This window comes from Tyto alba, unplaced genomic scaffold (assembly GCF_018691265.1).
Source record: "Tyto alba isolate M040663 unplaced genomic scaffold, T.alba_DEE_v4.0 Super-Scaffold_19, whole genome shotgun sequence".
NCBI lineage: Eukaryota > Metazoa > Chordata > Aves > Strigiformes > Tytonidae > Tyto > Tyto alba.
Genome location: NW_024881281.1, coordinates 6,889,233 through 6,917,112, shown reverse-complemented (window position 1 = coordinate 6,917,112; position 27,880 = coordinate 6,889,233). Strand labels below are relative to the sequence as shown.

General features: G+C 37.4%; 1 protein-coding gene across 14 annotated transcripts in view; it reads left to right on the top strand.

Annotated features, from left to right (window-relative positions):
• The window catches only part of TPST1 (tyrosylprotein sulfotransferase 1), a 48,199-nt gene extending 23,700 nt beyond the window's left edge, over positions 1 to 24,499 (top strand). For 12 of the 14 annotated variants that reach the window (XM_042791701.1, XM_042791698.1, XM_042791697.1 and 9 more), the window contains 4 exons: positions 4,205 to 4,403; positions 21,503 to 21,553; positions 23,332 to 23,407; positions 24,452 to 24,499. In XM_042791701.1, the coding sequence (XP_042647635.1) occupies positions 4,205 to 4,403; positions 21,503 to 21,553; positions 23,332 to 23,376 (295 nt within the window). In that variant the 3' untranslated portion in view covers positions 23,377 to 23,407; positions 24,452 to 24,499. The remainder of the gene's footprint in view (positions 1 to 4,204; positions 4,404 to 21,502; positions 21,554 to 23,331; positions 23,408 to 24,451) is intronic. The other 2 variants (XM_042791700.1, XM_033003438.2) reach the window with 2 other exon arrangements.
• The last annotated feature ends 3,381 nt before the right edge of the window (positions 24,500 to 27,880 follow it).

The window sequence follows — 27,880 nt, the reverse complement described above, 5'->3', positions numbered from 1 at the left end:
ACTGTTCTCTCATGTCTTAGAATTTCTGTTTGGGCTTACTGGAGAGTGCTCTTTACTTCACAGTGTGAATACTGTCTTCTTTCAGTTGAAACAACAGAGCTGAGCAGTGGAGCTCCATATTCTGATTAGTAGCTTTCTCCTGCCTGCCTTTCCAAAGGATGGCACTGAAGATCACTTCAGATATAGTCTAAGGAAATTCAAAATGATGCTGTTTATTGCAACTCGTGTCTTCTCACAGATCTTTAATTTACCACATGCCTGGTACCAAGTGCTTCAGGCTGTTTCATAATAGTATATTAAAATCAGAACACTCAAATTATATTACAGTTTTTACTGGCAGGAGGAGGAGATTGTAAGTACCAAATAATCTGTACTGAAATGTGGCATGCAGTTAAAAGTTACCAACACATAGGCCTAGCCTCTATTTCATAGTAGGGGAAGTATGGAAATCTAAATAAAATTATTTCCCTGTTTGTCTGCAAGGTATTAGTTAGGGTAGAAAACCTCTGAAGTCAAAGACAAAATGAACCACTATTACAATTTGCAAAGGCTGTGATACTGTGTAAAGACTTAATTAAATGCACAGAGTAACCTGTCTCAGTCATCATCTACTCACTGTTAAGACTTTCAGATCTTTCAGACAGCCTCAGCAGCTGCTTAAGAGGCATGATACCTGCTCAGGTCAGGTCCAACATAAGATTCCTGGATGTGTTTTAACTGTTGGAAGGTTTTTGAAAAGAAATCTGACAAGAGGTTGTTGTCTTGAAATATTTAAAAACACTTAGAGAAAGAGATTGCAGTATTGCTAAGAGATCTTTATAATGCTGTTATTACCCAGTAACCGAAAGCCAATGGTTAAAAATATATTTTTAACTCATCTGAAATGAAATCTGTAGCAGATGAGTGAGGCTCTAGGTCAGTGTAAGGTGTTTTATTTTCAGTTGTATATAAAGTTAAATTGTGCATGCAGGCTGTTTCTCTTCTAGAGATGAGCCAGCTACCCAATGGCTTCCAGAATTCTTCAGGCAGCGAGCTGATTCCATTTTTCTCTTTATTCCAGACTCAGAAACTCTTATGCAATAGTCTGTTAGTAGCACTATTAGATACTAGGCAGTCTGTGCTTAAGATTCTGACTTTGTCTGTTCCCCTGGCTGCTTGACTTGAGGAAATGGTTCGCTGCCTTACTCTCTTCTCCTGCATTTGCTTAGTAATCCCTGCTTTTTCTGTTGCTCATGGAGCCCTAGTGTCACAGTAGTTCTATTTTACTTAGTATTTTTGCCCCTTATTTTGGTTTTTATCCAGCTGCAAGGAGAAACATTGCAATGGTTTTAAGGATGTGCACCGCAGCATTTGTAGTAGCGGGAAACCTTCTGTGGTTTGAAGTAATTGCCAGCGTGGCTGTTCAAGGAATGTATTATGGCTGGACTACATGCTATAACTAGTATTGTTAATATAGCTCTGGCATTTGCCTCCTAACTGAAAACAGCTGTGGTGACCACTGATGCAAAGAAATGTCAGCCCTTTTATAGCAATTTTTATTAGGCTTATTATGAAAATAGCTGTCTAGGCAAAATTGTTTCAGAATATACTATTTTTAATACATACCTTTCATTTGATTCTAGTACAGATGTAGAAGTGTTGAGAGTTAGTCCTGTGTTCCATGCTACCAGCTGCTTTCAAAGCTGAATCTGTTCCTGTGGTTTTGCAGTGGAGCCTGGAAGCACTGACCAGGCAGCATTTCCCACATGCATACATAACCAAATTTGCCAAGACTTGGTATGTTTCCTTGTTTTGCTGTTTTTTGCAGTGTTTTTTTCCTCCTGTCCCCAGTCTGCCCTCCCGCATACTTCTCAGATGTTCTTTGGTCTGAAGAATCTTTCCCACGAATTGTATTTCACTTTTCTTCCCACCTTAACTGAAAGGACAGAAAAGGATTTAAACAGAAGACCAAATGTGGTATAGCATATTTTTGAATCAGTGCCTAGGAGCAGCTAAATGTAGCTCCCTGCTTATCTCTTGCCAGCTATTAATCACCAGGAAATGTTTCATGCTGAGCTTATTGTTACCAAAGACTAAATTGACAGTGGAACAAAACATACACATTTTAAATGTTCTTTTGCTTCAGGATGAGTGTATGAATTTAGGTCCTAACTGATGTATAGTTCCATTGTTTTGGGGTTCCAATAAGTTGTTGACCAAGCCCATTACCTAGTTCTCAGTATCACCCTTATTTTAAATGGTCAAATCAATCTGCAGTTTTGGGAATGAGATTTTGGGCTTGGCTGGCTCTGTCTGAGAAAGGGAGAGGACCATAAATCTTACACTTCTCAAACACTTAGTGATGAATTTTTCTTGAGGGTCTCAGCCAGCATGGTTCTGTGGACTCTTCCTGACTGTTCTGGTGCTTTATCCTCTTCCTTGTCACTTTAAACTTCTGAAACTCTATTCTTAGCAGCTATTTTCTTGCTAATTCGTTGTGAAGTCAGATGCTTATCTTCTAATTAGAAGGATCAAAAAGGCAATGCCCAGACTTTTTAGTTTGCTATACAGACTTGTGATCTTGGGCCAGTAGCCTTCAGAAAGGCTGAAATGCAGTTACAACTCCCTGGTCCCCAAATCCCACTGTTGAATCCTGCCTTCAGTTTGAGCTACCGAAAATGGTTGAAGAGAGTGAGGCTTAAAATTCTGGGGGTTGTCTTACAGTTTATGGTTTGTCAGGTGCTTACTCATCAGCTTCTGTTAAACACCTTTTGCAGCAATCTGTGAAGGTCCTGCTTGCCAAGACAGTTTCCCCAGGGGTGACCATTTCCCTGTCTGGTTTGTTCTTTGTTGATTGTGTTTAAAGTACTTAAGTTAATGACCTTCCAGCACTGTATGACTAACTTCCTTCCTCTGCCCTGGAAGAATTTTAGCTATGATAAATAAAAAAGGGTAACAAGGTAAAGACTGGTGTTAAGATCAAATTGAGTTAATGACTGGCGGACATGCACGCATAGTTTGTAATTTAAGGCTTTCATTGCCCAGTACGGTGTGCCTCCGAATGGGATGCCTCTTGCCGTTGATTTTATGTTTGTCTGTTGTGCAATAGTTCTTCAGCCTCTTCTTGGACTCATGAAGTTAATTAGGTAACTGTAATCAAACTTGTTCCCCTTGTGAGTTGACCGATGTCAGTCTTGAGAACAGTCTGACTTCAGTTCAGGCTTCTGGACTCGGAAACTATCAGGAGTATTTCAGGAAATTACCATTTATTTTTCTCAGATGATGTTTTCTCATATTCTGCCTACTGTATTACTGAAGAATTAGCTGCTTGAGAATGAATTTGATTCTCAGTGTTCTCATTCTTTATCTTGTGTGGATGAGGTACTGGTATTATACTCTGAACTGTTACTTTCAAGTATAACAGTTTCATTTTCAGGGTGGTAGAGCTTTTTGAGATCAAAATTCTTTATGATGTAAATAAGGCCTGTGAAGGATGATAGCTGCAAGTAGATGTGACAGCTCTATGCTAAGCATCAGGTTTGAGGCAGGTAGAGCCATCCAGCATACCATATGGTATTGCTTGCAGTGCACATGCAAATATTCCTTTAGGCAACTTGTATATACAGACCTGATTTTCAATCTGCCTCAAGAGAAAGATAAACCTTGACATCCAAAAATGCATGTGCATTTTCTGAGTTCAGAAGAAAGTTTTAAATTATGCAGAGTAAAAACTGAGAGTTTTAAATTACTCAGACTGTTCTGAGTCCTGCTGGCCTGTTTCAGAAATAAACACAGTAAGAAGTTGTACCTTCTAATGTAAAATACAACTTTCAAGAGCATTTAAGACAATGAAACAGCAAATGTGGGAATATGCCAGTGGGAAAACACCTTTATATGTAGGTGTGTGCATACTTTTCACTTCACAGCTCTTTGGCTTTCACTGCTGCCTTTATGTAAAGAACTTGCTTCAGTACATTCTGTGTGAAAGCCTAAACCAGAAAGTATGCATGAATGTTGTGCTCATTATTATCATTTTAGCCTTATGTAGTAAAACTTCACTTCCCATCAGCTTTGTAGAAACATGAAATTTTGAGAGGGAAAGAAGAGGAAGGGAGGGAAAAAAAAAAAAAAAACAACAAACAAAACAAGCTAAAGGTCTTTGTGCTAGTGAAGGAGCAAGTATTGGTTGGAATGCAAAATAAAACCTTTCTTTCTCCCTCCACAGGGTTGAAAGGTCTACTGACCAAGTTATCAAGCCAGTCAATGTGGAAGCACTGTCAAAGTGGGTTGGGAAGATACCTGCTGACGTTCTGCAAGATATGCCTGTGATTGCACCCATGCTAGCAAAACTGGGCTATGATCCATATGCCAATCCACCAAATTATGGAAAGCCAGATCAGAAAGTTGTGGAAAACACAAGGAGGGTAAGACATTTTTGTGTGTTTAATTATTGACCAGATGGGTTTGAGCTATAGAGCAGAGGAATCCTATAGTTTCTTTTTTTAAGTCTATTTCTAATACCTTTTGATATACTCAACATTAAGTTTTCCTTGCTGTGGGGGGAAGAAGGGAGACTTCTGTGAGACCTTGAGCACTGAAAGTCTGTCTCCTGCTGTTTGTCTTCAATTTGGTTCATCTTCCTTTACCCCAAGCCCAGGCTTGAGCTATGTTCTTGGTGTATGCAGTTGAACCTCTTGTGAAACATCTAGATAGTTGGGGAAGTACTTAGTAGTGGAAGACAGCTAGCTTTCTCACCTGGGCATCAAATTGGATTGATGAGCTCAGTTTTTTATACATAAGGGTTGGCAGAAGCTCTGTCACAAAATTATACCCCAAAGTACTTAATAGAATTTTAAAAGTGACCCATGGAAAATGGCCCAAGATGATCAAAAAGTCAGATTTTCCAATTCTTTGCTGTCCTTTATAGAACAAACAAAAGATGGAGGAAGGTGTGGTGCTGATTAACTTAAACTTAAGGATTTTAGTTTGAAATTAATGTTGTAGGAATTTGAATAGTTAGGCTATACAGCTGTTTATCCCTGGAGGTATCCATTGAAAAGCTCATTACCATTGTTTGAAAGAAGAATAATAAACTCTTTACTTCTGTTCTTTTGAGAATGTATACTTTATTAAAAGAAGGTGACTTTTGCTGCTGCAGCAAAGTAATCACTGGAAAAATTGAAATAAACAATATAAAGGGACTGTCTTCCACTAGCCTTCCAATATTAAAAAACAACAACAAAAAACCCAAAACATTTGGTTGGTATGCTGATGGGTAGATACTAAAGAAAAAAAAAAACAAACACTTTTTGTGAACTCTTTAAACATTTTTGCATTGTTTCTTTTTAGAAGCTCTCCCTGGGAAACTGTCATTAAACAATCACTGTATTAAAGCATGACAGGTTGACTGTTTTAACAGTCATTAGCTCAGCACGGAAAAGGTAACCTACCTTTTCTGGAAGGGGTAGTGGTTTCCTGGCAATTACTCTTTTAAAAGACTGACAGACAAACTAACTTTTCTGCACTCAATTCAACCCTTTTAAAAAAAAGTGTTCAATACCATCTCACAGAGCCTTGAAAACAAAATCCTCATTTGTTTGCAACCCAAGACAACATTTTAATTTTGTTATTGTAGTACCCAGTATGTATTTCCTAGTCACTTGTTCTTTAACAAAATTACTTTTGCATATATGGTTTGTATAAGATAAAATGAGGGAGATGTCCTGAATTAAGACTAAAATCCAAAAAAGCAAAAGGATTAAAGATGGCTAATCTTCAAAATTTACAATATTCCTTTGAAAATGGAGAAACATGAGGCTTTCAAAATGTTGCGTACCCCAAGGAGCCATTTAAAATGATGGCTCACATCAGTGTTGGAGTTTGCATTTGGACAGCTTCAATTCCTCCCCAGTCACTTTGCTTTGTTTCCTCTCAGCTGGTTCCCAGCAAATCCCTGCTCAGACCATTAGGTCCTCTGTCTTTCTCTGTGACTATGGAAATGCTGATGTCCTGACTTCCCAAGGTTTCACAATTTAAGGCTTCCCAGCTCCCAGATCAGTTTGCTGCTTTCAGTACCTAAATCTCAGGGCAGCAGGCTCAGCACCCTCTCTAGCAGTGCCAGGCTTCCTGGCCATCATGTGTCTTGCATAGTAGATTGCCAAAACGCTGGCCACTGAGCTTGGCCTTGAACAAAGCAAGTTTTGAAATCACTAATATTCTGGTTGGTGATCAGCAGGAACTGACTCAGTTCTGAAAAATGCTTTGTTTTGTTTTCCCCCCAGCGTTATTTTGTTTTTATTTGGGGATGGGGCACAGATACTTCAAAACACTTTAAGGTGTTTGAGGAAAGGGGGTTGGCACAGCAATTAGAGAGAGGGAACTGTGGTGTGTTTTGCCCATCAGCGATGGTATATGCTGCCCTGTGGGTTTCCCCTGCTCTTCCATAAACCTATGCTAATTTAGTTCTTGCTGCTGCAGCTTAGAGAAGAAGGCATTTATTGGCGGGGGGGAAAAAAAATATTGATACAGATTTTTCCAGCCTTTAGGAACTGGCACTTGGCAAGTTAAGTGTGTTTATTTCACTCTTAGCTGGTGAATTTGTAAATTACTGTAGCACGACTTTAGTTCTTGCTCCCTCTTAAAATTTCTTCATCTGGGGTAGTCTTTGACAGAGTTTTGGACTGGGTATATTGTTGGAGATGAAGCTGTCCAAATAAAATCTTTCCAAAGTTACTCTTCAGTACAAAATAAGTATATAAATCTTGCATGTAACAGTTTGTTGTGTCACTTTGTGTTTGAAAACTGTTCTATTATATTTACATCTGTGGTCTCTGAGAACTTTAAATTGAATACAAAACTTGAATTTTATTCATTGAAAACAGATAAAGTTCAGGCTTCTAAAACTGAACTATATTGTTACCCAAAAAGGGGATTCATGCCCAGCATGCAATAAACCCATCTTAACATGCTCAGGAGAGAGATTGTATTTATTCAGGCCTGGGTGCTTGGTGGAATTTTCCACAAATCAAGCACACCCAACAGCAGGTTTTGGTGCTTCCTTTTTACACAAAAATCAGAGGTTAGTACTTTGCCAAACATGCCTATTAGATATTGATTGGTTAGTGATTAAAATACAATTACAATACAGCTTACATCATGCTTCCATCATTACACATGCTCAGGGGAAGGGTCTTAACCTGGGCAGGGGTCTCTTTTGACCCATGGGTGTGTTCTTTAGTATTCTAATGAAGGTAGTGCACTTTCAGGACACTTTCAAAGTTAGTTACGCTGCCAAATTAATTAATTGATTAGTCACTTTGTCAGCTTGTCAGATAATTCACCCTTAACACAGTCAATCCCTGACATTCTTGTTATGATCCAATGATTTACCTGTTTTCCAGAGTTTGGAGATCAAAGCTTATTCTTCCTGGTTTCCTTACCAGTACTCAGGGTCATCTCAGCCATGATTCCTGGTCTTGCTTGACTGATCTTTAAAGCCTTGTAATTGTTCCCATGTGTGCTGTAACTATGGCTACCAGCAAATTTCAGTGATACTAAATTACTGGCCATAGCCACCTGCAAGTGTGAAGTATACTCTATCAATTTCCCCCTTTGAGACTTATGATGTTATAAACAATGTAAGTCTCGTATCATTCCTTTATAGGTTCTTGGTTTACAAAGTGACATACACTGAATTAAGCCCCAAGTTACAATAATCAAAATTAAGTAAAGCGCAGCCATTTGAGATAGGGAAGCCATGAAACTAGCCAAGAGAAATTCAGTTCTTCTTGTTCTTGAAATTCGAATGCCAAGTCTTTCAGTTGTTGAATTTTCTTTTCTATCCATTGAGAATTGTCTGCTAAATTAAAACAACACATCTCTTGAAACTCCTCACAGCCATGATTGTGTCTAAGTAGTAAGTAATCAATTTCTGGCCTGTTTTCAAGAGTAGCTTCCCTTGTTTGTGCCATATGGGTTCCAATCGCTGTGAGTGGCTGTGAAGTATAATTTATATCTTTAACTAGGGCACAAGTAATTCTTTTTATTGTGTGATAATTCATAGCCACTCCAACTCCAGGAGCAAGTATAGCTGCTGCTGACATTTCACTTGAACTATATAGAGTGACTTGGGATTCACCGTCCTCAGATACCTGATGTGCACTTCTCTTAACTCGTTTATTATGTTCTAAATCTTCTTTATTTAATAACAATGGAGACATTCTTCCTATGGAACATGATCCTCACATTTGCTGGTATGTAGGTATATGCCAATTGTTCACATAATGAAAACCAGCCTATATGTAATCTAGTATGTGCCTAGGCATAACTTAAATTTTGAGTGGTATTGCAGCTTAGAGGAGGCTTCAGAAGTGTTAAATTCTCACATTTCAAAGAGCAATTTATAAACTTGACACAACGCATCACAGGGAGTGTTCCTTGCACCTTCATTCTTAACATCCCTTTTTTGACTTTGGTTGCTTTTCCCACACTGAATATATTAAAATAAGTCAATTTGGCATCAAAGTTTCAGAACATAGTACAGTTCTTTAACAACTCTCAGGGAGTTGGTATTCCTACAAGACAGGAACTATACATTCTTCCTACTGACTTTTCTGTTGATATACAAAAGGAAGATGTATTGGTTACTTCTCTGGCTAAAAGTTCCCAAATACTTAAATCTCTATCCCATTCTGGCATCAAGAATTGAAGCTAATGAAAGCACTAATAAACTTAGTAAGACTTTGATCTCCATTCTGAGCAATCTTAGCAGAGGTTAAATTCTTTGTACAAGTAGGTTAATATGATTATTCTCCCCTTCAATTATAAGGATACAAAATACAAATATTCCTTGTATACAATCCAGATGAATAAATGATTCAGCAGCATTCCAGGTGCAATTCATTAATTGTGTTTTAAAGATAAATTCAGTGGTCCTTTAGGTACTGATGTCCACAGTCCAGGAGGTGTCTTTTGTTTTAAAGTTAATAGATCCAGGGTTCCACTCCTCTGAGTTTCACAGCAGTGTTTGTAGTTAGGAACAGTTGATAGTGTCCTTTCTACTTCAGGGGGATTTTCCTGACATGTCTGTAGGTAAACTTGATCTCTGGGACAGAAGGAGGATACTGGGAAATCAAGGGGTACAGGTGCTCTTAAAAGCATGTATTTCTGGGTGGAACTCAATACCTGTTTAAAGATCAAAGATAATCAGTTAATACATTGTCCCCTACTATGCATCTGTTTGGGCTTCCCTGTCAGATTGACATAAAGTTTGCCATACAGAATTTTGAAAGGGCTTATCCTTTCCCTAGTTCTGGGAGTCACCCTAACCCTCCATAGGTCAAGTGGCAAAGCTTCAACCCATTTTAATTGGGCTTACTGTCATAATTTAGAAGTTTGTCATTTTAGTGTTTGATTCATTCTTTCTAACTGTCCACTGGATTGTGGCCTCTGGGGAGTGTGTAAGTTCTACCTGATCCCTAGTGTTTTGCTCATATTCTTGACAACCTCAGCTATAAAATGTGGACCTCTCAGAAGACATTCCTAAAGGAACCTCAAACCTTGAAATAATTTATTTTAGTAAATGCTTTATTACCTCTTTTTGCTTTGTTGGTCTGACACAGGAAAGCTTCAGGCCATGCAGAGAAGGTATTCACCAATATTTATTGGTATTGGTTACACTGTGGCAATTCTGAAAAGTCTATTTGCCAATGTTTACTAGGAGTTATGCCTTCTTACCTCTCCTGGAGGGGGTCAGGCCTGTATCCTTGGGTTATTCCGAAGACAAATTTCACATTGGTTACTCACACTTTTGGCAATAAGCCACATTTTGACCCCTATTGCATAATGTTTTACTGATTCAACCATTGCTTCTGCTCCCATATGGTTTTCTTAATGGATTTTAGTCATTAACTTTTAATGATTTCAGAAGTCGTTACACATTTTCTGTGTGGGGTAGTCCATCACTCTCCATTGTCCTTTTTGCATTTTAGTAACTTGACCAATTTCTCTTCCTTTTCTTTGTATTTGAGGGGTTCTACTTGCATTTCCTTTGATGGAATTAGAACACAAATAGTACCAACTGCTACTTGTTTTGCAGCTTCATCTGCCCTCTGATTTCCTCAGATCACACCCAAATTTCCTTTCTGATGTGCTTTACAATGTATCACAGCAGCTTCCTTTGGTTTCTATAATGCTTCCAGCACGTTTAAAATCTCTGCTCCATACTTCATAGGTATACCACTAACAGATAAAAGTCCTCGTTCTTTCCAGATAGCGCCATGGGCATGAACAACCCCAAAAGCATAGTTGGAGTCTGTGTATATATTGACTTTTTTCCCTTTGGCTAATTCCAAAGCTCTGGTTAAGACAATTATTTCAACCTTTCGTGCAGAGGTATTTGGAGGCAATGCCTTAACTTCTTTATCCTCAGTTAGTGTCACCACAGCACAGCCAGCCTTTCTTTTCCCTCTCACAATGAAACTGCTTCCATCAGTAAGTATATAGTTCTTCATCTGGAGTTTGGAGGGGAGCCTCGCTCAGGTCTGGGCTGCTGGCATATACCTCTTCAATGACTTGTCCCCATACAAGGGTTTTGCCAAGAGGCTGAAATTCAGAATCCACAAGCGACACCATCCGGCCATTCCTCGAAATTCTCTTGGTTCTCTTTTAGATTGTGTAGGGGGCCATTCTGCAAATGGCTTATTTGCTGTCATTTCCCAGTCTTTGTTGTCCCTGGAAAATCTCAAACCCAACATAGGTTACAGTCTCTCTTGCAACTTGTCCTTCCCCTTCTTATACTCAGTACCCAGCCATTCCCAAAAAATTCAGGAGGCTGAGAGTCTTTTCTTTACAAATGTCAGTAGTATCTGCCCCCACCAAGATATCATCAGCATACAGCAGAATGTTTTTTTAATTGTCCTTACCCATCCACGGCTCCAGCTCCATAACTAGGATTGTTTCAAAAATGGTCAGGCTATTTTTAAATCCTTGCGGTAACATGGTCCATCAAAGTTGGGTTCCTTTTCCAGTCAGCGGATCTTCCCATTCAAAGGCAAAAATATTTTTATTATTTTCTTCCAAAGGTATACAAAAGAAGGCATCTTTTAAGTCTAAAACAAAAAAGTATGCATTTGATTATTTGATAGTTAATAACAATGTATATGGATCAGGAGCTACTGGGTGGATGCCCACCACCAGCTGATTTATTGCCCTTAAACCTTGACCTAGCCTATGTCTTTGATTATGCAATTATTTTTTTTTTACTGGAAGGAGTACTGTATTCAGATTGACACTCTCACAAAAGTCCATATTTAAGAAAATTATTCACTATTGGTTCCAAGCCTTTCCTGGCTTCCATGCTAATAGGATATTGATTCTTTCTTACTGGCCGAACTACTGGTTTTAATTCAACTTTTACCGGTTCCACATTCTTTGCTTTTCCAGGTTTCGAGGATGTCCATACAAAGGGAGTAACTGCATTCTTAATTTCCTCGGGAGCATTTCCAAACTCCTTTATTTTTTGATTCTGTAACAGATATATTTGTGCCTGCTAAGCATTAGTTTTGGGAAAATGTACTTCAATTTTCCCTTTCTCAAAATTAATTTATGCTCCTAACTTAAATCCAAGATATAGGCATTGGGCACCCTGTTATTCATGCATTACTGTTTTTTCCTCCAATTCTACATTTTAAGGGTTTCAAAAATGGTTTGACCTCTGTCTTTTCTGTGACCCCAACAACAGACATACTTGTAAGGGGCCTCTAAGTAAATTTAGTATTCATGACCAAGTGTTTTGTTCCTGTATCTACTAGAAATTCAAAAGCTTCACTCTCCAGCTTTACTGGAACCAAGGGCTTGTCTGGGTAATCCTCCTTCCCTGCCCCCATCATTCAGATTCAGTTCCCATCATAAGCAAGTCAGCTTCAGGAGATATTTCCTGGGGCTGACTGGCTCTTAGTTTTTCAAACACTCGTTTTTCCAGTGTCTTCCAGTGTGCGTTGCAAAAGGCACATTGATTAATTCCTAGGGGCTCTGACTGATCATATTTCCATGTCCTACTCCCCTACCTCTTTTTCCTCTCCCTCTGGGAAATCCTCTACCATGAATTGATATTTGAGCATTTGCAAGGGCAGCTGCCAAAATTGCAGCTTTCTGTTTTCTGTCTTTTAATTTCTCCTTCTCCATTACCTTTTTCTCTTCCACTTCTCGATTGTTATAAACTTTATATGCAATCTCAATTAACTGAGACATAGTCATCCCAGTAACTCCATCTACTTTCTGTAACTTTTGCCTAATGTCTGGGCTTGATTGTCCTACTAACAAGGTAGTAAATAGTGCTTTGTTGTCCTCACTCTGAGTCCAGATCAGTCCACTTTTTGGCTGCCTCACATAACCTTTCGTAGAAGGCTGAGGGGTCTTCTGATTTTCCTTTAATTACTTGAGTTAATTTGGCAAGGCTTTTTGGCCGAGTAATTCCATTTTTATTTCCATACAATATTAATTGTTGGTATTGTTTTATCATCAGCTTTCCCTTAGCTTTATTAGGGTCCCAGTTAGGTTCCTGAGTGGGCATAAAACATGCCAGAGCATCCCTTGCATTTATCTGCCCATTCTCTGCCTCAGCTTTCTCTAATACCATTCTCATTTCTTATGGGGTTAACAAGCTATTTAATAAAATTTGCATCTTCTGTCAATCTGGATTATAATTTTCAACAATCATTCTAAAAGAACTATACATTTTTTCTGGGTTTTCACTATACAATCCATCTGACTCCTGGTTCATAAAATCAGAAGTAGTAAATGGTGTCTTGACAAATACTGGATTTCCCCCTGAACCCACAGCCTGTTGAAGCGGAGTTAATAGTGTAGGGTTTTGCTTTTTTCGAGTTCTCCCTGCTACAGGGCTAAAACTATCACCTCCTCCAGCATTATTTTCCCTGCTATCCAGAGCTACCAACATTTGTACCTCTTCTTCTTCATCACTCAATTTTAAACACCTTTTCCCAATGCTACATGCAGAACAACAACAGGACTCTGCATCTCTATCTTCCATCATCATCATCATTACATTTGAATCAAAATCCAAAAGTTTACATTTCCATCAAGTTTCATGATCATTTCTCAGTGTAAAGAACAAATCAACATGAGGTACCTTGTCCCATTTGGCTTGTTGCCAACAAAACAACATTAGTTGCAAAATAGTACTATAATTCAATGACCCCCATTCTTCTAAATTATATAGTGGCCACCATTTAGTACCATATTAAATTAGCTGTTCTGTTGTTAATGGATTGTTAACAGATCTCCTCCAAATTTTCCCCAATATTTTATAATACACCCAAAAGGAGAACAAGGAGTCACTTTAGATGGTTGAGCTCCTGCAATTTTACACCAAAAGAATGTTCTCCTCCACGACTTCATACACTCCAGTCATCACTGTCAAACATATATGAATTTACCTATTTTACCAACAACCCTCCCTTAAGTGCATGCACAACCTTATATCAAACAGTATCTCTTTTATCAAGCATTGCACCGTTGTGTTGCTTACCCACTCTGGTGGGGGAGAATACTCACAGAGTCCCTGATCAAAAGGTTGGTGCACACTGGAGTCCAGAGAGCAGGGTCTCCCTGCCAAGAGTTGGAAAGTCAATCTGGGCAAGGCGTTAGAGCTGTCCCACCTGGGTCACCAAAAACTGTTACCCAAAAAGGGGATTCGTGCCCAGCGTGCAATAAACCCATCTTAACATGCTCAGGAGAGAGATTGTATTTATTCAGGCCTGGGTGCTTGGTGGAATTTTCCACAAATCAAGCACACCCAACAGCAGGTTTTGGTGCTTCCTTTTTACACAAAAATCAGAGGTTAGTACTTTGCCAAACATGCCTATTAGATATTGATTGGTTAGTGATTAAAATACAATTACAATACAGCTTACATCATGCTTCTATCATTACACATGCTCAGGGGAAGGGTCTTAACCTGGGCAGGGGTCTCTTTTGACCCATGGGTGTGTTCTTTAGTATTCTAATGAAGGTAGTGCACTTTCAGGACACTTTCAAAGTTAGTTACACTGCCAAATTAATTAATTGATTAGTCACTTTGTCAGCTTGTCAGATAATTCACCCTTAACACAGTCAATCCCTGACATTCTTGTTATGATCCAATGATTTACCTGTTTTCCAGAGTTTGGAGATCAAAGCCTATTCTTCCTGATTTCCTTATCAGTACTCAGGGTCATCTCAGCCATGATTCCTGGTCTTGCTTGACTGATCTTTAAAGCCTTGTAATTGTTCCCATGTGTGCTGTAACTATGGCTACCAGCAAATTTCAGTGATACTAAATTACTGGCCATATCCACCTGCAAGTGTGAAGTATACTATAGCCTTGTGTTAGTGTAGTAACCCCTTAGAGTGACTAACTTGACACAACCTTGAATTATCTGACATTTGCTACTCTGATACTGTTGTAGTTTCTTAGTCCGTTTAAAATGGTGTGAGCTAGCACTTCGGATGAAGGAAGCCGCCCAGCAAACACAAAGCAATAGTAAGGGGGGAGGACTGATTTTTCTTTTTGTGTGTGTGTGTGGTTTTGAGGGGGGGAGTTTTTTAGTTTTGTGGGGGTTATGTAATGCTGGCTTAAAATGATTGTGGGAGTTAGAGCAACATGTTGGAAGCCCAACACCACTGAAATTGCTGGCAAGGGAGATTCTGGCTCCACCTAAAGATGGAACAACACTGTGTCATCTAGTTCATTGCTATCAGATATGTTAAAAAACAAACAAATCAGTTCTTGTTGTTAGGGAGAGTTCTTGTTTTATATTATTAAAAGCATTTTCATACTGTACGTATGAAATCATAAAGATAAGTGGAATGAAAATATGAAGATTGGTCAGGATGCAAAACATACTCGTAGCTAGAAAGCCTCTTTTAAATGCAGACGGGTTGGTATTTTGTGACTAAAGTCTGTGTGTTGCCCATTTGTAGAAGATAATTTAAAAAGATGCCAAACTTTAAACTGCACGATGTCTTTGTTCTAAAGCATGCTTAAATGCTGTTTGTAGAACTGTTTTGATACTACGCTGCACTAACTACAGTGGGCAAAATCTATCACTTCTTGGACAAGACTACAAATTAGACTTAACAGTGAAAATACTGTTCAGCAATTTCAAAGCTGTTGCTGTTAGTCCGGAAGGTAAGAACCAACAGTGCAAACGTGTCTAAAACAAGGGTTCATACTGGAGAAAAATGAAAAGCAATGGCTATTGTTGTTCAAAATAAGTCACCTAATTTAAGCTTTCTAAGTCCTGTTCTTGTTTTTCTTTTTCCTCTTCTTTCCTTTTCTGTCTTCCTGCTGGTGACTTGCATATGTACAAGTTAAATATTTTTTTTCTTCAGTCTGGAAACAAAATGATGATTTTTATCAGCTGAAGTACAGTGCTTGAATTAGAATTCTTGTATTAGAATGAATTCGAATGCGTGTAGGTAATGCAAGGAGAGCGGTCCTCTCTGGTAAATTTGGATTTTTCACTTTAATGTTACCTGCCTAGGGCACCAAAATGGTTAGATTGATTTTCTGTGCTTCTGTAGTAGCACAGCACAAAAATTTTAAGGTGCAACCAGTGTTTGTACTTTGTTTGTCGTCTTAGTTCTGGTTTTGTTTTAGGAAGTAACAGCATGTGAAGCTAACTTCATCTCTTCTAACACTGGTTTCCAAGTGCTATGTGACATTATAAAATAAGACATCTCTGACAGTATCTGCACTAGTGGAGTTTAAGTCTTACACAAGTAGAACAGATTTTTCTGATATTTTCAATAACAAAAGTCATTAACTTTTTGTTTATCTGTTTTATGTTAGGCCTGATAATATTAACTGACACTTTATCTTGTCTTGGTTAAGGGGCTCAGAGCAGAGAGAACAAGGTCTGAATCATGTTGCACTATTCACCAGATCTCTCCATGTGACCTCCTCAATAGGCAACCTTTAGTTATTCAGTGACTGCAGAATTGTGCTGTCTTGTGCTTTTCTTGTAAGTCTGTTGCTGATCTGTTAATTTTATTATGAGAGCAAATGTTCCTTTCTTATAGATACATAACTGACTACTTTTTTTCCCCTTAGAGTTTTAACAAATTCTACATCCTGAACATAAAAGAAAATAACATCCTGTAACTAAAAGTTTTCATCTACAAACGATACAGAAAATGCAATTAATTAAGCTGTCTGAACTGGTGGCCCAGTTGCTATATGATGAATTACAAAAGTAGAATCACTCCTTGTTACAAAAGTGTCTGATATCTGCTTAGCAATATTGTGAGTTTGTGTAAAAGTGTATGTCAGCAGTTTAACAGAATATACTGAAAGTGGAGGACAGCTTGTAACTGCAAGACTCTGACTTATGCCCAGTAGAAACTGGCTTATGTTATGATTGGCTAAGTGGTTTTCTCTCACATCTGTAACATATTACATCAGATTTTCTTTGGCACGTACTTCCCACTAAATGAATTTGTATACTTGGAATACATATTCCAGTCACTTCTTTTAACTTCTTCATGAAGTTATGTTCCTTGCCCTGGAGAGATCGAGAGACGGAAGTGTACAGAACTCTATAGAAAAAGCTATGGTTTTCATAATGACTGTTTGAATATGTGTGGCTTCTAATCACATCTGAAAGCTGTTATCTATCTCTGTATTATGTTCTGTTGATGGTATTTTCTGCAGTAACATCCAGAGGAAAAAACAGTTCTATTAACTGCTGTTTTGTGCCTGTTTTAAATTGTGAGGAAATGTCTCCTGCTGTTAAGAGTCGAGACATCCATGACAATCATGATTTCAAGACTTTAAAATCTCAAATACAAAGACAAAAACAGTCTATGATAAAGGGTGCAAAGTATATTTATACTAATGCATGAGAATAATTATTTGTACTACCAAAGATGTGTAATTGTGGAGGTGTACTATAATGACAGGCTGATGAAAGCCGTGCATCTCTATTTACACTGGTTAACTTAAGCATAAAGGCATTTGGCTTTGTGGGTGTTTTCTCTGATATTTAAAACAAAAATGTGAGGTTTAATTTCATCTGTTTAGAGACCACCAACAGCACAGGCTTTCTCAGTGTCCTTTAAATGTTTAATACCCTCTTTAATGGGTGTTTCTTTCAGTATGTTGATTTGCAACTGCACTGTTTCTCTCCAGAGGTGCTGATACCTGCTTTTTTTTTTTTTTTTTTTTTAAATCAACTATGCATGTATATGATTAGTAAGGTGTACAGAGTTATTAACAAACAAAATGCAAAATTAGGTATGGTCACAAGCTGCCTTTTGGCAGACATTTATATGCCTGTTTAAAATTTTGCTCTGTGTTGTTTCTACTGGGTAAATATTTACATCTTAGATGTCCCCCTTCCTGGCAGTTCCAACAAAGAGGTGAAGAATTGTGTAAGCCTTGTAAGCTGCCTTAAAAGTTAAGGGAAGTCTGAAGGAGCAAGGTGAGGGTACCTCCATGTACTGTGCAGTAAAGGATTGTTTTTAGAAAAGGGCTCTGTCCTGTTTTTGCCGGTGTTACTTTTTTTTTTTTTTTGACAATTAAAAATCGATAACCTTATACTCTGAAACTTTGATATTTTGAAAATCTACCAAGCCCAAGTACATGTAGTTGCAGGCTTTTAGACAAAAAACCCCATTATATCTATGTATTGGCACTGACTGAATATAATGTGACTCTTTCTAAACCAGGCTTGAAAGTGGGTGAAAAGGAGTGCTTTAATCTTCTATAAAAATTAATTATAGGTTACATTTCAATTCTTAAGTTTTTCTTGTGTATTTATAAGGGTTTTCTCAGACAATTGGATGCGAAACTTGTTTTCTGATCTCTTTTTGAGAATAATATGCATTTAGGTTGGCTATAAGAATGTGGTGGGGTTTTTTTTAAATAGAACAGCTTGAATACTGCCAACACTGAACAAAAAACTGACACAGATTTCAGATTTCTCTTCCTCCCCCCTTTGGAAATCTATTTGGACTTCCAAAATAATTCCCTTGGAAATGGTAAGCACCGTTTCTGCTCAATTTTACTTAATTCTTGCTTAGACTGGAAATCGTTCCAATGTCCTGCTTCTGCCTCTCTGCTGCCACTCTGAATAATGTGGTTTAGACTTAGAAATTAGTCAAAAACTAATTTTGAATCTGAAACCTCCTAATTTCTTTGGCTGCAGATGGAGTCATTGTTTTTACAGTTTCTGGATTTCAGTAGATCCTTGGGTTTTAATTCAAAAGGCACCACTTATGTTTTTGGAACTACTTTAAACTAGTTTCTATGCAGTCTCAATCTTGACAAAACCAGCATTCTAGGTAATGTCAGTTCTGAACCAAAATTAGGCATACTTGTTTGTTAAGCCTAATCTTCTCAGGCCTGTCATTGGTTAGATTTGCTTTTGTAAATTGTGGTGTGTAAATGGTGATATTTCATGTGAATATAATATCAAATGTCTCCGAAACATTTTCTTATCTTTTCAGGCTATGACATTAGTGTAATTATTTTTCTTAATATTGCTGATGGATGAATACCTGTGACTGTCCACTGTTAAATGTTTGTTAGGAGTAAATGCTGTTCCTGCACAGGGCATTACAGTGGTAGAGTTTTTAGAGCAGATATATAGATAGAGATTTAAAAATATAACAATTAGACCAAGTCATAATTACAGGAGAAGGAAAGAAGGATGCTTCCAGAGAGAGATAAACATTGTTTTGGTCACTCTAGTTCTGAATCAGTCATGATGTACCATCATCATTATTAACTGTTTTTAAGAATTCCTAGATAATGACTGTAGTGGTTTGGCAGAAAAGCTGAAGCAGCTTGTCTGTTTCTTCCAACATTAGCACTAGTCTAATAAAAAATACAGGTTTTTCTTGTTCCTACATTGCTCTGTAGCATTTTCTGATGTGATAATATTGTTGATTTGTAACTTCCATCTCTGCTCTCTAGAACACAGCCTGCATTTTAATGGCTTGGTTACAAGCTGAAAATATGAAATACTCTCCTTCACTTATAAATATTTATAGTATATCTAGGCTCCAGTAAGCCAAATGCTGAATTTTTGACCAGCGTGGCTTTCATTAAGGTTTCTATGGGAAAGACAGTACCCCCTGGCTGAATATAAATGAGAGCTGTGCCTATCAGTTTGAATCAGCCTTTCTATTTTATCTAAAACATGCAATATCGGAAGGAACAGGATTCCACAATGTATGTGTATAATAATTCCTACTCTCATGTTGGGACTTAGTGAAGCCTTGTCGTCTGGATGTTTAGCAGAGTGATAAAGACTGGTAAGAACTGCCAGCTCCTAAGTCCATTCCACATGAGTCATACGGTTTAATGCTGCAGGGCTGTTGTGGGGTGAGGCAGGCATCTTACGGACAGGAAATTCTGAGCTGACTCAGCTGCAGTCCTAGGCCACTGCAGCATATTGACAAAATGACTATGTCTTTATATTCTGGTCATCTATTCATAGGAAAGCAGAGAAAATGGATACTGTTAATAAGCATCCTTTGACTTCCTCAATCTTCTTCCTCTGAAGCAATTTGCAAACCAGGGAGTGCAACTCAGTGAGGCTTTAGAGTAGCCCCATTTCTATTTTACGGCTTTATAGAATTTTTCTACGTAGGCTTGTGGCTTTTGATTTTTGTATGATTTCAGCTACACAGGACTACAAAGAACTCACGACATTAGGGTGTTCGGTCTTTTTGGTTCAGTAGGAAGGATGGTAAAAATCTTCCACATATACTTTTTAAAAAAAAATCCCAACAAACTAATAATACAGAAATTTTTTTCATCCTGCTTTGGAATATATTCCAGTTTAATCTCAGAAGCAAAGAGCTTTTAAGAAGTATCCTCAAGAGTGAAGACAATACATTGCCAATTTATTTCCTAATTGGTTAGATAGTGGAAACACTTGTTTGGTGTGACTGTTGGTGTTTTTGAGGATATTTATTCCTTGCTCTTTCTTCAGACAACATTGTTTCAGAATTAATATTATGCTCTAAAAGATTCAAAATCGTGGTAAGGACAAATTCTCATGAAGTCAGGCTGGTAATGAGGCTACAGTTGTAGAAATTCATAATCATAAGAGTTGCTGACTGTAGCTTTGTGACAGCCCTACTAGTAAGTGGAGGTCTTCTGTACTCATATATAAAGCTATTAAATCTATGTCTATTAGTACAGAACAGATTATTCCAGTTGTAAGGGACCTATAATGATCATCTAGTCCGAATAGGAAAGGATTATCCCACTGATTTTTTTTTTTCTTAATTTTTGTAGATGAAAAGTAAATTAATTACTAAATGGTATGAAAATAATAAAGGAAAACTTAAGCCTTATCCTCCGGGAGCTGAGGATTTTGGACATGTGGTTACAGCCTGTGAGGGAAGGAGTTAGGTATCTGATCTCATGCAGTATATTTGCTAAATGACTCAAGGTCTGAAACAGAGTACTGGGGGAAAATTGCTAGTAATATATCTCTACCTATTATAATGGTATCTGTGTATCTTTAAGGATTAAAGCAAATGTATTAACTTTCCTGTTATCTGAAAATTACACCAGCTAGATGTGTAGAATAAAGGGATAGATATGTGTAAAATAGGGTAGAAGGAGATGCTGGCACTCCTTGCATGTTGACCATTTTAACAACTTTGAAAACTAAGTTGTTAGTATTTTCAGACTTTGATTGTAATTGCATTGTCTCCATGAACTATATCGAAACTAACAGAACTTCCTTTGACAGCGTAGTAAGACGGGATCGGTTGCTCAAGTGTGATACTTTTGTTTGTGTGAATGATATATATTCTGTACATAATGAATACTCTGACACATCAGAAGGTGTTGTATTATGTGACATTTGTCAACTGTAAAATGTAAATGTTTGAGAACTGAATGTTGTTTGGTGCCTGGCTGGTATATCAGTTCTGTCACAGTCCATAAGATCATGACAGGTAGCGCTTTTGAGTAGAGAATCTTTCAATTGTGAATTGTAATTAAGCCCAAAGGGAACTTAATTTAATGAAGGTACTAAAATGTGGAGCAACAGATTTGTTTCTGTATAAACTTTTTAAAAGTATGTATTGTAGCAACTCACTCCTAGTGTATTTAATCATCCTATTAAAAAGATTTTTCTAAAAGCATAGTGAATGGATTACACGTGACTTAATAATTTGAGCAAGGTTGAAATGCAATGAGTTGTATAGTTTTACAATTTTAATGCAGACGAGGTCAGTGTTGAATACAGAGCAAGCCTGGGACTGAGCATGCAGCTGTAGAACTACTTCGGAAGACAAAGCTTCATGAATAAAACTTGCTTTCACAAATTGTGCTCTGTTTAGGTAGATCTGTTTTAGCATGACTGGATGCTAATAACCCAAATGAATCCCTCTTTTCTTTTTTTTCTTTTTTTTTTTTCCCTTAGCAAGTTCTTTAGCGTTTCACACAGTAGTGAATACTATTTTTGAGTAGCATATTGTTTTTTTGTTTTTCCAGGTCTATAAAGGTGAATTTCAGCTTCCTGACTTTCTTAAAGAAGTGCCACAGGTACAGTATTGTATTAGTTTCCTTTCTGCCACTGTAGCAGCAAAGTGGTATGCAACCAGTCTTTATAAATCACTTTTTCATAAATTTGATTTTCTGTTTGATCATAAGAGGATAGGTGACTAGAGATTATAAGAGAATAGCTTGTCCATGAGATTGAATCTCCGATGCTCTTACACTCAGTAGCCCCAAGCCTCTTCTGAGAGCATGTGTAAATAGTGTGGTGCTTCTAAACCTGAGCTGACTGAATATTGCGGTGAAACTCAAGCGAAGTGTGACTCTCTTTGGTGTAGACTAAACTGCAAAGTTTGTTATTTGTAGAGAAGCTTAATCTTTTGTTGCCTTGCATGGAAAGGTTTAAATCTAGTATAGTATAGAGAGCAGAGATAAGTAACGAGATTTTTTAAAAGTAATACTACTGTATCAGACAAACCAGTTCAGCCATGGATAGTGACAATGTGTTGATTTAATAATCAAGTGAGCTATTGAACTTCAGATTTTACTGAGAATTCGTAATCTGGTACCCTTCAAATGCTATGAATTGTCCTCAGCTACCTAAGGGACCTAACCTTTGCAATAGGGGTTGAAAAAGCAAAATCTGTATCATGGAGCTCTCTTAAACTGCAGGATCTCTTGATGCCTTCCCCCCAGCTATGTGAACGTATGGGAGGCATGCTCCCAACCTCATGCGCTTTCCTCATGTAGACATGATGGAAAGGTTTGGAGCTGTAACCACCAGCCTGTTTACAGACAGGAGTTCAGTTGGGAAGATGACATCCCTTGCTGCTGGGCAGCTCTTCTGTGTCTCCTGAAAGTAACAGAGCAGACAAGGTGGACTTGCTCCATGGAGCTGCCTGTTGGAGTGCTCCATTGCAGTAGCTTGAAGGGCTTCTCTGCGTGTATGCGTTTTTTCTTTTTTTTCCTCTCCAGTGTGTAGTGAAATTAATATTCCCTCCCATAGCTTTGCATATTTAAACTCTGCTAATCTGGCCATGAAAAATCAGAGCAGGCAATCTAGACAAGGAGCAAATCATTTAATTCACTTTTATTGGAGAAATAACAAAAATATTTGTATTTGATTGCTTAAATTAAATATTTAAATTAAATAAGTAGAACATGTAGCAATTGGGTTTGTTTTCTTGGGTAAGATCTGCTCAACTAGGCTCATCAAAATATCAATTTTTGTGGACTGTAAACGTTTTGATGGTAAACGTCTAAATGCTCTCTATACTCTGCTTTGAAAGAAAAACAGGAACTGGCTCCTCACCGTTACTGTCTCAGAGTGTGTTCAAGGAAAGCTAAGTAGAAAAATACTTGGGTTTTTTTCAATTCCTCCTGCATGTACAGGAATATAGTGTTGCAGAATTGGGAGAGAAAGCATTTTTAGGGGCACTCTGCCTCTAGAATTGTTTATCTCTGCTTACGTTATTTTATATTTCTACTTGTTTTCCCATCCTTAATGATGCATACAGTGCAGAGGTTCATTTAGAATGTAAGTAGCCTACAAAAAGTAAAATAATCTGCAATGTCATTACTTTTAAAAGAAAAAAAAAAAAAAAAAAAAAAAACCAACAAAAAAACCCCCAACTAATGGCCACAAGCTTTCTTGACTTTGGATCCCCAGTATTAGCAAAGGACTCTTTGATTATGACTTTTGTTAGATGTAGAGATAGAAGAATACAGGAGAATCTACCACATGCAAACAAAGCATTTTGACTTATTCCATTCATTCAAACTAAAATTAATTGATTAAAAAGGAAAATCGGTTTCTTTTGTTCCAGCCAAAGAAGACAGTAGAAAGGAAGTCTCGTGGCAAGATAAAATGAACATGGATCAGTGAAGTCGAATAGCTGTAGTGTCTGTTTCATGTTTTCAGAATATAACTTTTCATTGTGGACACCAAATCTTTCTGATAAATCTTTGTGTGATCTCTGATGTGGGCTTTGCTCTTTTACTGGATGTTTGCCTGCTCTCACCCTTTGAATAGTTAGTGCTCACGCTTTGCGAGTTGTGCTCAGCTAATAGAAAACCATTAAGAACTTGGCACCACGCAGCTAAATGTGCTGTTGCTCACAGCATTGTTCACTCTCAACTGCTGGCCAAAATGTCTATGCAGCTTAACGGCAAGACACCTATTTAAATGTGTGCTGCTTAAAAGTTACTGTCAGCAAATTGTATTGAGAAAGTGTGCTGTAGTTATTTCTAATGCTTTCAAATGAAATTATTGTGGTTATTTTAAGATTATCTACAGCTTTACAGATAAAGTTGAAACATATATGGCTGCAAGCATAAGGTGTGTCAGAACAGGAGATAACATATTGCTGATGAGGATTTCTGGAAAATGCAGGGAGATGAGAGATGATCCATCTTTAAAATATAGCACACTGTGTATAGAAAGTATACTAGCAAAATAAATGATCCTTGATCAGGCTACAGTACCTGTTAGTTAAATTATGGTGTTTGTATTTTCCACTTATCTTGTGATACATCAACAGAACTTGGTCCACTATTACTAGTAAATTTTTTCTTTCAATCCATGTGATAGGAGGTTTCAGAATGGGACTCTGCTAAATTTCATGAGGTGGATTTAATACAGTTAGCTTGGTATGATTACAGTATTTACCAAACTCTGAGCAGATTTATCCAAAGTAAAGGAAGATCATCTAAAAAGCAAAAATAAGCTTTGTGAAATAGTAAGAGAATATTGCTTAAACCATAAAAACTGATGTTGGAGTTTAAATTGATGCTTACAGTGTTCTTCTTTAGTATTATACTAAAGATAAAATTAATATAATGTAACTAAACAGCTAGATGGTTTTGAGTATGAACACTGGTGCTGATAATGATTTTTTTTCCTTTAATGTAAAATTGCTAATTTCATTTTAATTATTTACTTGGCAGACTGAACCTGTGGAATAGAAGATACAATGGATATTTCTTGCACAGAAGGTAATAAAAGAACATGCAGTCCTGCTCATTTACTCTTCTTGATTTAGTTAAGGTGACTTTTTTTTAAAAACTTAGTAACACCATGTAAGATTCTGGGTAAGAAAAATATGAAGATAGCGATCTTGATTCAGAATCTGTAAAAATCACATTGAGGTAAGTTCTAGTGGTGAGAGCATAGTTCAGGTGTTTTAAGAGTCACAATGCAGTTCTACATGGCTCATCACAATTTGCAGTATTTGCTATGCTACTGGATTGTCAATACTATTTTAGAGCCTGAAATTGAAAGGAGTACATAAAACTACACAACTACGCATCCAAGCATTCTTTACCAGAGTTTCTTGTTCGTTCTAGTATCTGTGTGTCTTTCAGTACTCTGGCATACTTGCATAACAGATTCAGGTCCCCATTTTAACAAAATAGTGAAACTTTAAAGATGACTCTTAATTGTCTGTCTTTAATTTTTAAATCAATTGCCCTTTCTCAATAGAGAAAACTGCTATAGATGAGCTGATTTGTATAATTTGCTTTTAGTATGTCCCATAGCCAGTATTTTCAATAAACTGCATTTTAGTTGTTGAATTAACAATGGCAAGATTGTGCAGGGAGCTCAGTGAATTCCAGACCACTTAACAAATGAATGGTGCAAGATTTTCTGCACTTATCGAAGATTTTTACTTGTCAACCATGTTATTAAATGTTCTAGCTTGACCACAAAAGAAGGCAAAATACATCGTTTAAATATAGCCAAAAGCAACATGCCACATAAATACACAAAGCATAGGTATTTATTATGTGGCTATAGGTGCTGTAGAGCATACTCTGTAGCCCTAAATATAGCCAAAAGCATCATACCAACTAGAAATAATGGATATGTTTTCCAAAGCTTAATTGCAGGCCTTCCTTCTGAAATCGATAGAGAAATGGAATTGTTTTCATGTAGTCAATGTTAAAATGACTAAAACATCTACTTCATTTTGCTGCTTACATCTTAAAAATATCATAGTTTTAAATACATTTTTCAATGTAAAGCTGCTGTACAGTTTCTGAGAAACCAAATTGTTAACTTCCCAGCAGTAACTACCACTGGTACATTGTAACAAGAGAGACATTTTCATCATCTAAATGCAGCCGACTTTCACAAGTATTTTGAATGTAAGTGCAAATTCAGATATATTTTTTTTTACACCTAAATGTGCTCCAAGAAGTAATTCTAATAATAAAGGATGGAAAAGGCAGCCAAGTTCCTTACAGAAAAGTTTTTAGTAGTTGTGGTTAGTCTTGACAGTGACTTTTCACCTACTGAGATAACAGTGATTACTCTTAATTATGCATTGTTTGTAATTACAAAATGTTGTCAAGGATAAAAACATAATATTACATTGAAGGCTCAAACATAACTTTATTTTTATTTTTCTTTAGAAAAAAGACTGCTGCCTTTTCAATGGAAATGATCTTATAAGGACTGTCCCACTGAGATCAGTGAGGTGTGCTGCTCGTGGCTGGCTTTTTTTCAGAATTTTCTTCCCCATTTCTTTCATACTGTTTTTGTTCAAAATTTTGCTGTTGTGAGCGCATGTAAACCTGTTTAAAAAAAAAACTATCACTGTTGTTAATGTAGAACTGTACTACGTTCGCAGAACTATTCTTTTTTTTAAGGTTTTAAAAAACACAAAGCAATGCCTGTTTCCAAAACTGCTATTCTGTCATAATCACAAAACTCCATGTTCAAAGATTATTTTTTTTTCTGTAGCAGTTTGGTTTTAAATGTATGAAGCTTTCAAAAGAGTGGTCTGTGCTTGTCCTAAAAGATTTTTGGTGGAACAGTTGTTTTATTCACATGTGGAAATTGTTAAATATCTTTTATTTAAAAAAAAAATGTTGATAAATTACATGTACAATTACAATTCAATGATCTTTTTGTATTTTATTTTTCAAAATAAATGCTTTAAATGTGATTTTTTTTTTTATTAATGTGTTTGCCTCAGTTAAGATTTAAATAATTCAAGGTACTGATATATTACTCGGATGGAAGTGATACCATAAAGTTTGGTCACAACAAAACCCTCTAAGACTCAGCTTTAAAGTTTAGAAGGCAAGCATTCTTTATTGCGGCGATGGATGCAAGCGGATTGCTCCACCTGTCGTGCATGCAGTATGTAGCGTCAGTCAAAGCTTTTATTACCCTGTTACACGTATATGCATTAAATTTCCCAGAATGATGATACATATTTATTACATTTCCTGGAACTAATTATCGTGTTAACATAGTCATTATGCATGTGCTTCAAGTCTCTTAGGGTGTTCCATGGGTGTCTCTGGTGGTCTTCGGGAGTCGTTTTCGAATGTCCTTTGGTTGAACCCTCCTTTAGAGCATGCGTAGTGCAGATCAACCTATTAGCAAATTCTTTTCTCTGTGGTTACATAGTCCTGTCTAGTTTCTAGCCACAGTATCTTCTGCTGTCTTGTCCTTGAGGCTGCAAAACCAGGATGTTTCTCATCCAGTACACTGATAAAGCAGGTCAGCATGACTGAAAAACAACCTTTTTTGATGAGATTCCCTTATAATTTACTGTCAGCAATTTTCCAATGGCTAGCGTCAGTGTGTATCAGAAGATATGATCTAATGTCCTAGGTTTGGATCTCTTTTTAACGTTTGCAATTTGAATGTATTTTAATAGCTAATAGCTGGGTGATGAGGAAAATGTAAATTAGAGTATCCTGCTGAGAGGTATAAAAGAGTAACATGAGATTTGTTTACTGCAGGAAAAAGTAGGTAATTTTTGGCCGATTGAATTTGTTCCTCAAAAGCAGCTGTGTTCAGACAGGTGAAACTGCTTCTGAAAACCCTGCTGTGAAATTTGTATCACAAACCTTTGAGCAACTGTCAGTGAATGTGGACTGTGATTATTCAACTAAGGTTTTATTTGGATGGTTTTTGTGTCTCATTTTCTGCTCACCTCGGTGGTTCTCGGTATACTGAAGGTGGCCTCATCCTCCGCCGATTTTAAGAGTTCTTTCTGAAATGCTTGTGTTTCCACAAACTCTGCCTCTCAGGATTTGAAACCGTTTGGGTTTTCCTCTGTTTCTTTTGTTGCTACACCTCCATTTTGAGACCAGTAACATGCAGTTGTAGAACCACCAGTGAATGAACGACGCTTGAGTGCCTTCAGGAAGTAAGTTAATTTTACAGTTTGGTACGGATTTACCAAATCATTACCAAAGCCAGTTGTTCTTGCAAAAGTACACCGGGAGCACCCCCTAGTGCCATCACAGGGCAGTGCTGCCGCTCGTTTCTCCCCAGAAAACGCCGGCAGCTCCGCGGGTGCCGCCGCCGCCTCACCGCCGCGGCAGGGCCCGGCCGGCTGCCCCGGCCCCAGCGGC